Source organism: Ammodytes marinus (genome assembly GCF_949987685.1).
Source record: "Ammodytes marinus genome assembly, chromosome: 14".
Lineage (NCBI taxonomy): Eukaryota > Metazoa > Chordata > Actinopteri > Uranoscopiformes > Ammodytidae > Ammodytes > Ammodytes marinus.
The window spans coordinates 4,201,271-4,216,270 of NC_137218.1; the positions used below are offsets into that span (position 1 = coordinate 4,201,271).

Below are 15,000 nucleotides of genomic sequence, written 5' to 3' on the forward strand. Positions count from 1 at the left end.
CCAGTTATTTACATCTGGATCTGATACACAACTGTGAAGAAAGCATTGTTTGTAAAGGAACACCACAATACTTTTGGAGGGGTGTGTAGCTTCTGTAGAGGGTACTTTATATCACTTAGCTGTTACTAAAACTTACTTATTCTTACTTTAATTATTTGTTTCTTATAATGCTATCCTGTTTTATATATATATATATATTTTAAATTGAATAAGCTGACAATTTGAGAATCACAAAATAATCCCTATTCTATATTGTATAAAAATATTGTTTATTTCAAGCACTGGTCAATTTTAAGATTTTTGTTGGGCTATTTTTCTTCTATAACATGTCTTCTTTCATACTAGTATAAATCAAAGGTCCAACATGTACATTCAGGTGTTTATTTTACTAAACCTTGTCTGTTTGCGTCTGTATATTTCTCCTATACAACCATCTTCAACGGACATTATCTCAACATGAGTTTATTTTCAATACTCCGAACCAAAAAATCTCAACTTTGTAAAGCACTTATATCAACTAAACTTTCCATAATCATTCGCAGCACTATTCCAAAGGTTATCACAGAAGGATTTGTTCATATGTTGTTAATTGTCTGATTTATGATACAATTTCTTCCTAAAGACAAAAAGAAAATGCATTTCTAAGACCTGTACATAGTATTTCTTGATTTATAAAAGAAAAATAAGGGCTGTAGCCGGTATCCTATTGTGTAAACATTTTCTTTTTTCATGTTCAGTAAAATCATTGTTGGTAAGTTTGTTTATTTGAGACTTAGCCTACCTTGTATATATCCCATACTGCTTGACTTTAATACTAAATTTTTTTACACACACACACACACACACACACACACACACACACACACACACACACACACACACACACAAACACACACACACACACCAAAGAAAGAAGATTACATTTTTCCAACAGGCTTAACAGCAAAAGTAAAACCACACAGCGTTATGAATATACTCACAATCTTGCTGTCTTCTACGAAATTGCCCGTGTATGTTACGAAGCACTCTTAAAATCCTAAGTTGTTTGTTCTATCCAAACTTTATCTCATTAAGTCCATTTTCTATCACAACAGATTTTCTCATGCAAATCACTTGCACAAGAACACACACAGACACACACACACACACACACACACACACACACACACACAGACACACACACACACACGCACACACAGATACAAGGACACACACGCAGACACACACACACACACACAGACACACACACACACACACACACACAGACACACACACACACACACACACACACACACACACACACACACACACACACACACACACACACACACACACACACACGTTTTTGGAAGCTGGGTTGTAAAAAAAAAATATGCAAACTCAGAGCCATATAAAACAGAGCAACCTAATAATTAACGAGGCGGTAAGCATATGTATTCTAATGTATAACCATCCCTGTACATTTTTGAACTTACAGCATATAGCACCACTGTTGCATAGACGTCAACTTCAATATGCTTCAATGTGAATATTCTACAAACAGGGGCTTACAAAAGATAATTAAAAAAAATAAATAAAAAAAATAAAATCTGGCAAGGCTAGAGTACAGAGAGAGAGAGAAAGCCTCCTGTCCAGCTCAACACAGCCTTAATGAGACTGGTGACATGATAATTGGGCCGGAGCTCATTAAATGTTAAGGCATATGAGTTGCTTTTATTAAAAAAGACGTGCCGAGAGCTCCGGAACGTGTTTTCGGTATTAAAAATAATCCCGGCGAAGACATGTGGGTCAGAGTTAATGCAGCGCCGTGGAAGAGCAAGTAATATACAGAGAATATTAATTAATGTTATACAACTATATACAGCTCTGGAAAAAAAAACAATTAAGAGACCACTCCAAATGTTCAGTGTCTCTCTTGTTTTACTATTTAGAGGCATATGTTTGAGTAGAATGAACATTTTGATTTTATAGTATAAACTACTGACAACATTTCTACCAAATTCACAATGAAAATATTGTCATTAAGAGCATTTTCATTAAGTAATGCAGAGATGAAGATTTAAGAATAATCTAGACTGATCTCTTAATTTTTCCGGGGCTGTATATTGCCAAGTCCACTCGCTTTCATGCAGTGGTGGAACTACATATTGTAAAGGTATTTGTAGTTTTAAAGCTGGGGTACATGATTTCTGATTGGTCAAAGTTAACATGAGCTGTACACTTTGACCAATCAGAGCGAGGCTCCAATTCTCTGTTCTTATTGGCTGTCGGGACTGTCCATTCACTTTGGCACGACTTTGTTGGTGTAGAGCGTGTCAGGGAGGGACCATAGGGGAGGGACCAAAGAGAACAAGTGGAGCAGTTGAGGTATTTGGATTCGAATCACTATCCCAACTGCTATTTTCTCCCTAAATCATATACCCCAGCTTTAAAGGTGATGTAAGGGATTCTGGAGAATGCTTGTTGTGAAATTACTTTTCATTCCCACGTTGCCATTAACACACACATTTATACACCGATAGCAGGCTAACTATTGGGAGCAATTTAGGGTTCAGTGTCTTGCTCAGGGACACTTGGACATGTGGCGGAGGATCGAACCTCCGACCCTGTAGTTGAGTGTCGACCGCCCTACACACTTCACCACAGCATAATGTTGGTTGTTCGAGATCAATAAAGCATCTATTAATCAATCAATCAATCAATCAATCAATCAATCAATCAATCAATCAATCAATCAATCAATCAATCAATCAATCAATCAATCAAATGCTCACATCTCGTTTGCTGTACCATGTCATGTATGATCATCAGAGGAAAAATTAAACTGTTTCAGAATGTTTTAAAAGTTCCTTGTAGCACCTTTAAATTATGCTAGTTGTTCGAGTTAAATAAATAAATCAATCAATCAATCAATCAATCAATCAATCAATCAATCAATCAATCAATCAATATAATGCTCACATCAGATGTACTTTAATCCATTTCATTTTAATTGCAGCCATTCTACATCACACACACACACACACACACACACACACACACACACACACACACACACACACACACACACACACACACACACACACTCACACACACACACACACACACACACACACACACACCCACACGCACACACACACGCACGCACGCACGCACGCACACACACACACACACACTCTCACACACACACACACACACACACACACACACACACACACTCACGTCTCATGTCCCTGAAGTAGATGGTCTGTCTGTTTGGGTTGAGCAGCTGGATGACCGAGTCGTCGTTGTCTTTGACCCGACAGCTGATGATGGCCGTCTCTCCCTCCACCACCGACACGTTGTCTGTCACCAGGTTCTGACTCACCACTGGATGGGGGGGGGGGGGGAAGGGGGGCGGAAGACAGAGGACATTAGTATTATAATCGTATATACAGGTCTCCCTTGTAAAAGAGTCTTCGGTCTCAATGGGATTTACCTGTATAAATAAATAAAAGGTTAAAAATATATATATATATTAGTGGATTAGGGAAATGCAGAAAGTGAAACATTTACGATACGGAGAAGTGGAAAGCAATTTTTTTTTGAAGACACCAAGTTTTTTTTCTTCAGTACTTTAATGTCCTCTCAACATTGTATATTGTAGAATGTAATAATAATGTTGATAAAAAATGCTGTCAAGACATTAATGCATATATTTTTAACACTTTACTGTTCTATCAACCAGCTGGTACAGGGCAATAAAAAAAAAAATTGGTATAAAAAAATCAACAAAATCCCCACATTTTTGACAATAAAAGGTGTTGTACAAATGGGATGAATGAGCAAGATAGAAAGTGAGACTAGATAGAGAGGGGAAAGGGACAGGAAGACAGAGGACATTAGTATTGGTGTATTGTTCTTTCAACCAGCTGGTACATGGCAAAAAAAAAAAAAGCTTTATAAAAAAATAAACAAAAAAAAACAAATTTTAGACAATAAAAGGTGTTGTACAAATGGGATGAATGAGCGAGATGGAAGGGTGAGACCCAGAGAAGATTAGTATTGGTGGATTAGGGAAAATGCAGAAACAGAAGCAATTATAATATGGAGAAAAGAGGAAAGCAATTTTTTTCTTTCAAGACATCAATCTTTTTGGGCATTTTATTTTCTTCTTATTTGAACCCATTAAAGTTCTCTCAACACTGTTCCAATTTAGTTTGACATCCATCCTATCTTTCAAGTTTGTATGTTGCTATGTTATGTAGATACAAGGCTAAGTCAAAATACTGTGAACTGCAAATATTTCTCCTTTAGACTTCACCATATCACAGAAAGAGGCTTCTGCTCGCTTTGCTTAGTTTGCTATTGAGGTTGAGAGGGCAAAAACTGGGCGACTGTGGCTCAGGTGGTAGAGCGGGTCGGGCCAATGATCGAAGGGTTGCCGGTTCGATCCCCCGCCCTGCCACTTGTGTCATGGTTGTTGTGTCCTTGGGCAAGACACTCCACCCACCTTGCCTCGTGTGAATGTCGATTGGTAGCCTGCTATCGGTGTATGAATGTTTGTGTGAATGGTAACGTGTAAATGGGAACAGGTCTCCCTTGTAAAAGAGTCTTCGGTCTCAATGGGATATACCTGTAGAAATAACGAAAACTTATGGATTAAAGACCTTGTAATTCTCGCCTTAAACTTCCCTCCTACATAGTTACTGAAATAGCTTCATACATAACATCTTCTGTGAGAGGCTAAAAAGGACTGTGGCAAGGGGTTGAGACAGTAAATAGAACGCTGCGCAAAAAAACATCAACTGCTAATTTTCATGCCTCAGTTGTCAGGGCAACTCTAAATATCCATAGCCATTTAAGAGGAAGTGCGAAGAGAGAGAAATTGCATCTACAGATGATAGACAGCTTAAAGACCTACTTCACAGATGGAAATGTGAAGGTGTATTGAACTCTGAGATCCTATGTAGTATAAATGTGCAACATTTTTAGAAATCGGTTCATCCTAGCCTGAGAAAAGGCAGAAAGAATGTTTTATGGTCTCACTGTCTCACCCTACATTTTACTAGTGTGACATCATTTATGGGAAAATGTAGGGTTAGGATTAACAGGACAGCTGGGCCAAGGGAAGACTGAGGAAAGAAAAACCTCATTCATTATATTATAATAGCGATTTTATAATGATAGTATGAAGTATTCCTTTAACAAATAAGATTCATATCAACATCCCTTGGTGGACGCGAACAGAACACAGGCCTAAATAAATTAAGCTTGAATCTTTAATATTCAAAGAACGAAAGCACATTTTTCAAACATGTGCAGAGGTGGGCGTCAGGGTTGGGCATGTGGTTATAGAATTAGACAACACAAATGGGGGATCTATGGTTATAATAAAGATACAAGGAGGAGATAAGGAGTTGTGATCTTCTTGGATTTTATGACTTTTTTGTATATACTTTGTTTCCTGCAATATAATGAATTACTTAAAGACCTACTTCACCGGTTGGAATATGAAGGTGTATTGAACTCTGAGATCCTATTTAGTATAAATGTGCAAAAAAAAAATTAATCGGATCATCTTAGCCTGAGAAAGAATGTTTTATGGTCTCACTGTCTAACCCTACATTTTCCTTACTGTGACATCACAGTAAGGGTCAGGATTAACAGGACAGCTGGGCCAAGGGAAGACTAAGGGAAGACTGAGGGAAGAAAAACCTCATTCATTATATTATAATAGTTATTTTATAATGATAGAACGCTGGTTCCGTATGGGTGAAGTATTCCTTTAATATGAGTTTGGGTAAATATGATTTACTGTCTGTTAGTGGAGTGGAAGGCAGCCCCTGATTGGTTCATGTAGTCATCAGTCTAGCCTCCAGTCAGACGGGACCCTCCCCACTTTCTGTCTGTTAGTGGAAGGCAGCCCCTGATTGGTTCATGTAGTCATCAATCTAGCCTCCAGTCAGACCGGACCCTCCCCACTTTCCCTCCAAATATTTCCTTGTGCCCCAGTAAACTTAATATGATTAAACTACTACACACCTACTGTCTCCGTCCCTTATACAATATTCATAGTGAAGCTCTGTGTTGATGTGTTTTATATGCTTATTGTTTGCATTCACTGTGTGCTACTTCATTACCAGTGAAAGCTTTATGGGAACTACTTATAGGCATTTTCATGACAAAACAGCTAGTCGATATGGGTTGTAAGCACGTGTGTGTGTGTGTGTGTGTGTGTGTGTGTGTGTGTGTGTGTGTGTGTGTGTGTGTGTGTGTGTGTTTACTTGAATATCAAGTTAACTGACTGCAGGGGCCCGGAGGAGAGGCCTAATCACACACTTGCCTCAAACAAAAACACTCTCATTGAAGCTTTAAGTGAGACACATTAAGTTATCTGTATGGGAACAGTAGAAGACAAACTCTAGCAATGGAAAATACATTATGATAATGGCACATCAGAGCATGGTGGGAGTTCTATATATATAGTAATTGCCAGTCCGCGCTGCACCTAATGCATTCACACACACACAGACGTAAACACACACACACACACACACACACACACACACACACACACACACACACACACACACACAGATAAAAGCACCATCGGCAGCCATAAGTGCACTAGGTGGGTGATGAGACCAATAGTTTAACTGCATACTCTGAGTAAACACTTTGAGAGAAGTATAATATCCAACACGCATCTATCTATCTATCTATCTATCTATCTATCTATCTATCTATCTATCTATCTATCTATCTATCTATCTATCTATCTATCTATCTATCTATCTATCTATCTATCTATCTATCTATCTATCCATCCATCCATCCATCCATCCATCCATCCATCCATCCATCCATCCATCCATCCATCCATCCATCCATCCATCCATCCATCCATCCATCCATCCATCCATCCATCCATCCATCCATCCATCCATCCATCCATCCATCCATCCATCCATCCATCCATCCAATTATCTTCCTTTACATGAGGTGGGTGTCCAGTTGTCTAACTGTCTATGCTTTGACAATACACAACTATAACATGACATTATAATATTTTTGTATTTCTGTGTTTTTTAAATACAGACCTAGCAAGTACAAAAAATATGCAATGGGTATTTGTTTCTTGCTGGCACGTTGCCAAGGTGCTGGATTCGTGGTGGTAACTGTAGCTTTGCCACTTCACAATTCAAATGTTGTTTTTTAAATTTTAAATGAAAACCAAATACAAACAGACAGGGGTTTAAAATTGTCACAGCGATATTTTTTGTATTTCAACCAGTGTCCAATTTACCACAGAAATGTCCAACTTTTTCTCAACGTCCTTGAACATATTTTTCCCCTTGGCAGTTTTGAGGGGGCTAGATTTCAGCCCTCGGCCATCCGTGTCACAGGAAAAGTGGTAACAGCCCAATCCTGGATTAAGGTTGTCAGACAATAGACACTCCACACTGCTCCCTACAAAGCTAGCCTCAGGCCTACACTCAATAAGAGTGAAGAAGAAGAGTGCAAACAAATAAATAAATGCTCCCTGGCCTGCGTGCTCTAACCTTTATTTATACAGGTAAATCTCATTGAGACCGAAGACTCTTTTACAAGGGAGACCTGTTTTCCTTTCCCACGTTACCATTCACACACACATTCATACACCGATAGCAGGCTAACTATCGACATTCACACAAGGCAAGGTGGGTGAAGTGTCTTGCCCAAGGACACAACAACTATGACCCCGGTGGCAGAGCGGGGATCGAACCTCCAACCTTTTGATCATCGGCCGACCCGCTCTACCAACTGAGCCACAGTCGCCCCCGAAAATTTCTACTATTTAGTATGGTAGAAAAAAGATTTAGGATGTCCCGATTCTTGTGGCCAGATTTAGGATGGTTAGAAAGACCCAGATGTCCTACTAGATCCGGCCGAGATTTTTTTTGTGTTGAAAACAGCATACTATTTGGGTGATTCTGACCCATAATCCAGTGCACACCTGAAGTGACGTCACATCAACGAACGGAGCCTCCATATGAAAACAACCGGGGATGCGACGGATATAAAAGCAAGAGGCAAGATCAAGGCGCAATGTTATGATGAAACACATAAGTAAAAGTATGTCCCAATAGTATACCTCCTGCATTCTAACTAGACTATTTTTATCGTCAGATGTAGTATGTAGAATAGAAAAAAAGAAAGTGTATGCGATTCGGAAGGCATGGGCTGTGTTCCTTTTTGCCGGGCCTAACCTAACAGCTTGCGTGTATGCCATTCGATTCATTAAGAAAATGTACTGTGTGCATATTAAGCTAGGTCACACAGATGGCAACCGTGACATTGAGAGGAGAATTTCATAAGGAAATCATATCCGCTGTAACGCTGACATATTTGGCTCACTAGATGACATTTTTATCCTATTTGTATAATTTATTTTGTACATAAGAAATGACGTTGTTCTCAAGATTATGAAGGTTGAAAACGTTGCCAAAGAATAGTAAATATTAATCCCTGTCTCAGCCTGTCAATGTATCTTTATTTCTCCCCCCCCCCCACCCTATTCCCAGCTTTCCCTGTAGTGTTATTAATGGTAATAGCAGTAACTATTGCATTTTTTATCAGTTTTTGAGTGTTTTAAAAATGTATTTATTCACAAAGTGTCTCAATCAAAATACATGATGCAATGTACAGTAAGAATCGTTTACAGTGCGGTTCGTTTAGCTTCATTTTACAGCTCTGGAAAAAAATTAAAGAGACCAGTCTGGATTTTTTCTTCAATCTTCATCTCTACATAACTTATTGAAAATGCTCTTTAAACCTGCAGTGTGTAGAATTATGGGTTTTATTTGTAGAAAGTAATGATAATGATAAGTACATTTAATTTAGTGCATAATAGCTGAACATTTATTTTTAATTTTTTTTGTTTTCCCTTAGAAAGGGTCTCATATATGTCCATATTTCTGCATATTTTGGACCAAGGCCTAGTGCCGCCATCTTGAAAGTGTCATAGTTGGAATGTCATCAGGTGCATCATTTAAAATTTAGAATTGTTCTTGTCCTTGAAGGCCACTGTAGCTTCTGTTATTATTCGAAAGGGGTTGGGGTTACCCAGGGAGCGTTGCATTCTAGAACTTTGTAGAACTTTCTTGATGATGTCATATTACACACTGCACCTTTAATGACAAAAAAATGTATTGTGAATTTGGTAGAAATGTTGTCAGTAGTTTATATTATAAACCCAAAATGTTCATTCTACTCAAACATATAGCCTATGAATAGTAAAACAAACGAAAGACACTGAATATTTGGAGTGGTCTCTTAATTGTTTTCTCCGGAGCTGTAGGTGCCATGTATTCCACCGCCAAGCAATCCAGAAATATGAATTTGCTGTTGACATTTTGGAGAACATGTGTATTTGAGTGCCTGCTTGGTGAAGAGCATACAATCATTTTCTCGTATATTTTTTTTGCCGCTGATGAAATGACAAATATTTGATGTGTGTGATACTGTGCGTGTGTGTGTGTCTATGTGTGTGTTTATGTGTGTGTGTGTGTGTGTGTTTATGTGTGTGTGTGTGTGTGTGTGTGTGTGTGTGTGCGCGAGAAAGTGAGTGCGTATGTTTGTGTTTTGCCAATGCCTGATTGCAGTTGCTTATGTCTGATTGCATGTTTTCAGCGACATGCATGTGTGTGTACGTCAGTGTGTGTGTATGTCAGTGTGTGTGTGTGTGTGTGTATGTGTACGTCAGTGTGTGTGTTTGAGCACTGTCTGATTGTATGCCTTGGTTGTGACCACATGGAGTTGATTTGACTTCTGAACGAGTGTATGAGTAACGCATTATTACCCAGCATGCAGTTCTTTACCATAATAACAGGTGATAGGGACACACACAGTTTGATGCCGTTGATATGTATGAGGGAGCGTTGCAAAACAGTTAGTTTGACTTTCATACATATAAGCAATGACACATTTAATATGGATTTATTTGCACTATTTGCATTGTTTACTACTTACGAGCACACACACACACACACACACACACACACACACACACACACACACACACACACACACACACACACACACACACATACACACACACGTAAGTACCACACTCTTCTATACACTGTTCATACTAGTTTGCAGAAGATGCGAAAGAGACATAAGAAAGTTCTCAGGGCCACACACACACACACACACACACACACACACACACCATTTTGAAAATAGTTAGGCTTGAAGGATCAAATCTAACCTTAGAAATAATGGCTATCCCAAGGTCTCCAAACTTGTTTTTTCTGCAGCTTTCAATACAATCTATTATGAAAAGAAGTGCATAGTTCTGTTGCCTTCAACTCTGAAAGAAGTCATTCAATCTTAGTAAAAATACGAGAACATTCAGTGACCAATGTTGAACCGTATTACCTTGTTACATTTCTATCATTTTGAGTCAGTCCTTTCTGGAGAACGCTTGTTGTCCAAATCACTTCATGTCAAAATCAGTGAATACCTCCTAACAATCTGCTACCTGTCTGTACCGAAAAAAATCTTCTGTTAATACACAGAATAGGCTCTGTAAAACGGGGCCCATTGTAGCTATATGAATATGCCCGTTTACAGAGTCTAGGCTGTGTATTAACACTGGGTTTTGTTCAGCATGCATACAGTATGGACAGGTAGCATTCTACCAAAGAGGGATTTTTATGCCAGCGTGTGTGTGTGTGTGTGTGTGCGTGTGTGTGTGTGTGTGTGTGTGTGTGTGTGTGTGTGTGTGTGTGTGTGTGTGTGTGTGTGTGTGTGTGTGTGTGTGTGTGCATGTGCTACGGTGTCTGTGTGTGTGTGTGTGTTTGTAAAGAAAGCCATTAGAACAAAGCAGCTATTAAGATCTTAAGGACTAAAATATAATGTGAACAGCGTGTGTTCTTTCCTCAGAGTTTACAATTATATAAGCGAGACATTCTTAGTTAATACAAATCAAAGTATTCGCTTGATTGGGATTATTTTCAATAGCACCAACTCTTAAAGGTGCAGTGTGTAATATGACATCATCAAGAAAGTTCTACAAAGTTCTAGAATGCAACGCTCCCGGGGTAACCCCACCCCTTTCGAATAATAACAGAAGCTACAGTGGCCTTCAAGGACAAGAACAATTCTAAATTTTAAACAATGCACCTGATGACATTCCAACTATGACACTTTCAAGATGGCGGCACTAGGCCTTGGTCCAAAATATGCAGAAATATGGACATATATGAGACCCTTTCGAAGGGAAAAAAAAATATTTCTAAAAATGTTTTTCAGCTTTTATGCACTAAACTAAATGTACTTATGGATATTATAATTACTTTCTACAAAATCTGCTAGGAAATAAAACCCAAAATTCTACACACTGCAGGTTTAAGGACCATAAAGCTTTGTGAGTCTCACAGACACTCTTAGAACAGCAAGTTAACCCCATGTGGAGTGTTTTACTGTGATTTACACTGCCCCAGAAAAAATTAAGAGACCAGTCTGAATTTTTCTTAGATCTTTATTTCTACATTACTTAACTTAAATGCTCTAAATGACAATATTTTTATTGTGAATTTGGTAGAAATGTTGTCAGTAGTTTATATTATAAAATCAAAATGTTCATTCTACTGAAACATATGCCTCTAAATAGTAAAACAAGAGACACTGAACTTTTGGAGTGGTCTGTTAATTGTTTCCGGAGCTGTATATGCCAACGATACACAATCCACTATTTCAAGCGTCTTTGAGCCTTTGGAAAAGCGCTGTATAGATCCTATGTATTAGTATTATTGCTATTTACCAGGGCAATTTTGAGCAACAAGTTAAGTTAAGTTACTTTATTAGTCAATGGTTGGTGACATTGAAATGAGTCTTTCCGCATAGCCCCCTCTCAAGTTACCACACTTCGGAGGGGGTTAAGAGCGCAGGGTCAGCCATAGTACAGCGCCCCTGGAGAAGTTTGGGGGTTAAAGTGTCTTGCTCAAGGACACAATGGTAGAGATGGTGGGCACCGTAGACGTGATAACAAAGACTTCAGAAGATAAAACACATAAACAAAGAAAAAAATATGACAAAATTAAGTAAACTATTGAAAATGTCAGTAAAGATTGAATACCATAAAGTGGGAATGCGTGAAAGGTCTCCACAAATCTCTTAATACTTTTACTTCACACGCACGCACACACACACACACACACACACACACACACACACACCGACAGATAGACAAACACACACACACACACACACCTGCCTCCCCCGCAAAGTGAAGAGGGATTGCACTGTTTGAAGTGGTCAGGCTGAACACGAATCTTGACCTTTTTCTCGTCTGCTTCTAGCTGTCAGTCGGCTTTCATTTTCACAGCGTTCACACACACACACACACACACACACACACACACACACACACACACACACACACACACACACACACACACACACACACACACACACACACTGAGAGGCTTGGTTGTAGAAAGGGCTGTTATATGTTCTCAGAGATTGGAGTTGAAATGTGCCTCCAAATGCAACTCTGACTGCAACTCACATTTAAACCTGCAGTGTGTAGAATTTTGGGTTTTATTTCCTAGCAGATTTTGTAGAAAGTAATTATAATATCCATAAGTACATTTAATTTAGTGTATAATAGCTCAAAAAATGTTTTGAATTATTATTTTTTCCCTTAGAAAGGGTCTCATATATGTCCATATTTCTGCATAATTTTGGACCAAGGCCTAGTGCCGCCATCTTGAAAGTGTCATAGTTGGAATGTCATCAGGTGCATTGTTTAACATTTTGAATTGTTCTTGTCCTTGAAGGCCACTGTAGCTTCTGTTATTATTCTAAAGGGTTGGGGTTACCCAGGGAGCGTTGCATTCTAGAACTTTGTAGAACTTTCTTGATGACGTCATATTACACACTGCACCTTTAAAAAATAGCAAAGTCATAGCTTCTTCTTTGTCTTCTGTTTTCTCATTTTGTCATCTTACATATTTCAATAGGTTCTAATCAAATCAAAATCAAATCAAAATCAGTTTTATTTGTATAGCCCAATATCACAAATAGACATTTGCCTCAGTGGGCTTTACATTCCGTACAGTATGACACCCTCTGCCCTTAGACCCTCTAATGTCTTAATGTCTTAATGTATAAGATTGTGCTCATGTAATTTCTATACTGTCAAGCAATTTGACTTGCAATTCTTATGTATGAAAGGTGCACCACAAATAAAGTAAATTATTATTATTATTATTATTATTATTATTATTATTATTATTATTATTATTATTATTATTATTATTATTATTATTATTTTTATTATTATTATTATTATTAATTATTATTATTATTATTATTATTATTATTATTATAAATTTAAATATCCAGTCATAGCATTAATTACCTACTTCACCGGTTGGAATATGAAGGTGTATTGAACTCGGAGATCCTATTTAGTATAAATGTGCAATTTTTTTTTAAATCGGATCATCCTAGCCTGAGAAAAGGCAGAAAGAATGTTTTATGGTCTCACTGTCTAACCCTACCTTTTCCTTACTGTGACATCACAGTAAGGGTTAGGATTAACAGGACAGCTGGGCCAAGGGAAGACTAAGGGAAGACTGAGGGAAGAAAAACCTCATTCATTATATTATAATAGTGATTTTATAATGATAGAACGCTGGTTCCGTATGGGTGAAGTATTCCTTTAAGATAAGACATAGCAGCCTATATCACCTTTGTGTCTCTGTGTGCACAAAGTATTCACAATTGAAAGAAATCAACACATGATTTCATCCGTTTTTCAACCAAGGCCTGTACTTACAACAGCCTTAGAAGTACATGTACTGTATATTCTGTATTGCTGCTGTTTTTCTTCTATATTTACTTGTGTATTTTCATGTTTATTTCTTGGCATTCAGTCTGTGGAAAACAAAGGAAGAATTTCATTGTATGAATGAGAACATGTTTCTTATTGTGCAATGTGACAATAAAACACTTTGAATTTGAATTTACCTGTTAAACCTGCAGTGTGTATAATTTTGGGTTTTATTTCCTCGCAGATTTTGTACAAAGTAATTATAATATCCATAAATACATTTAATTCAGTGCATAATAGCTGAAAAAAATGTTTTGAATGATTTTTTTTCCCCTTAGAAAGGGTCTCATATATGTCCATATTTCTGCATATTTTGGACCAAGGCCTAGTGCCGCCATCTTGAAAGTGTCATAGTTGGAATGTCATCAGTGCATTGTTTAAAATGTAGAATTGTTCTTGTCCTTGAAGGCCACTGTAGCTTCTGTTATTATTCGAAAGGGTTGGGGTTACCCAGGGAGCGTTGCATTCTAGAACTTTGTAGAACTTTCTTGATGATGTCATATTACACACTGCACCTTTAAGGATTGATTATCTTTGTGTAGTAACTAAAGAGAAGCTTGTATAGTTCTATTATTGATGTGTTTTGTACCTTTTAATGCGTTATGTGAATGGTTTATAAAGCCTGCGGTGGGTTTGGCACATTATAATGCATCATACATACGATATACGACTGTTTAGCATTTTGCCATTAACTGAAAACAAACAGCTGCACTTTTTCAAATTCATAATCCTACTGAGAAGTGAACAATTAATTCTCACAGCATTTGGTGTGTGTGTGTGTGTGTGTGTGTGTGTGTGTGTGTGGTAAGTAAAAGCCTTGAATTCGAGCAATATTTAATATGGGGTTGTTGCATAGTGTTTTGTGAATACGTTTTCAAAGCCCTGTTAAACAATTTACCTTACCAATACACCATTATAATATACACGCGCACGCACACACACACACACACACACACACACACACACACACACACACACACACACACAAACACACAAGCGCGCACGCACACACACATTTGAACATTTGATTGAATACCATACATTGGGAATGCGTCAAAGGTCTCCACACATCTCCACACATACTTTAACTTCACACACACACACACACACACACACACACACACACACACACA

General features: G+C 38.0%; 1 protein-coding gene across 1 annotated transcript in view; it reads right to left on the reverse strand.

The window, feature by feature from the left end:
• cadm1a (cell adhesion molecule 1a) overlaps positions 1-15,000 on the reverse strand; it is a 456,939-nt gene that overhangs the window by 102,598 nt on the left and 339,341 nt on the right. Inside the window, exon 2 of the mRNA XM_080041078.1 lies at positions 3,223-3,369. Coding sequence (XP_079897204.1) covers positions 3,223-3,369 — 147 coding nt within the window. The remainder of the gene's footprint in view (positions 1-3,222; positions 3,370-15,000) is intronic.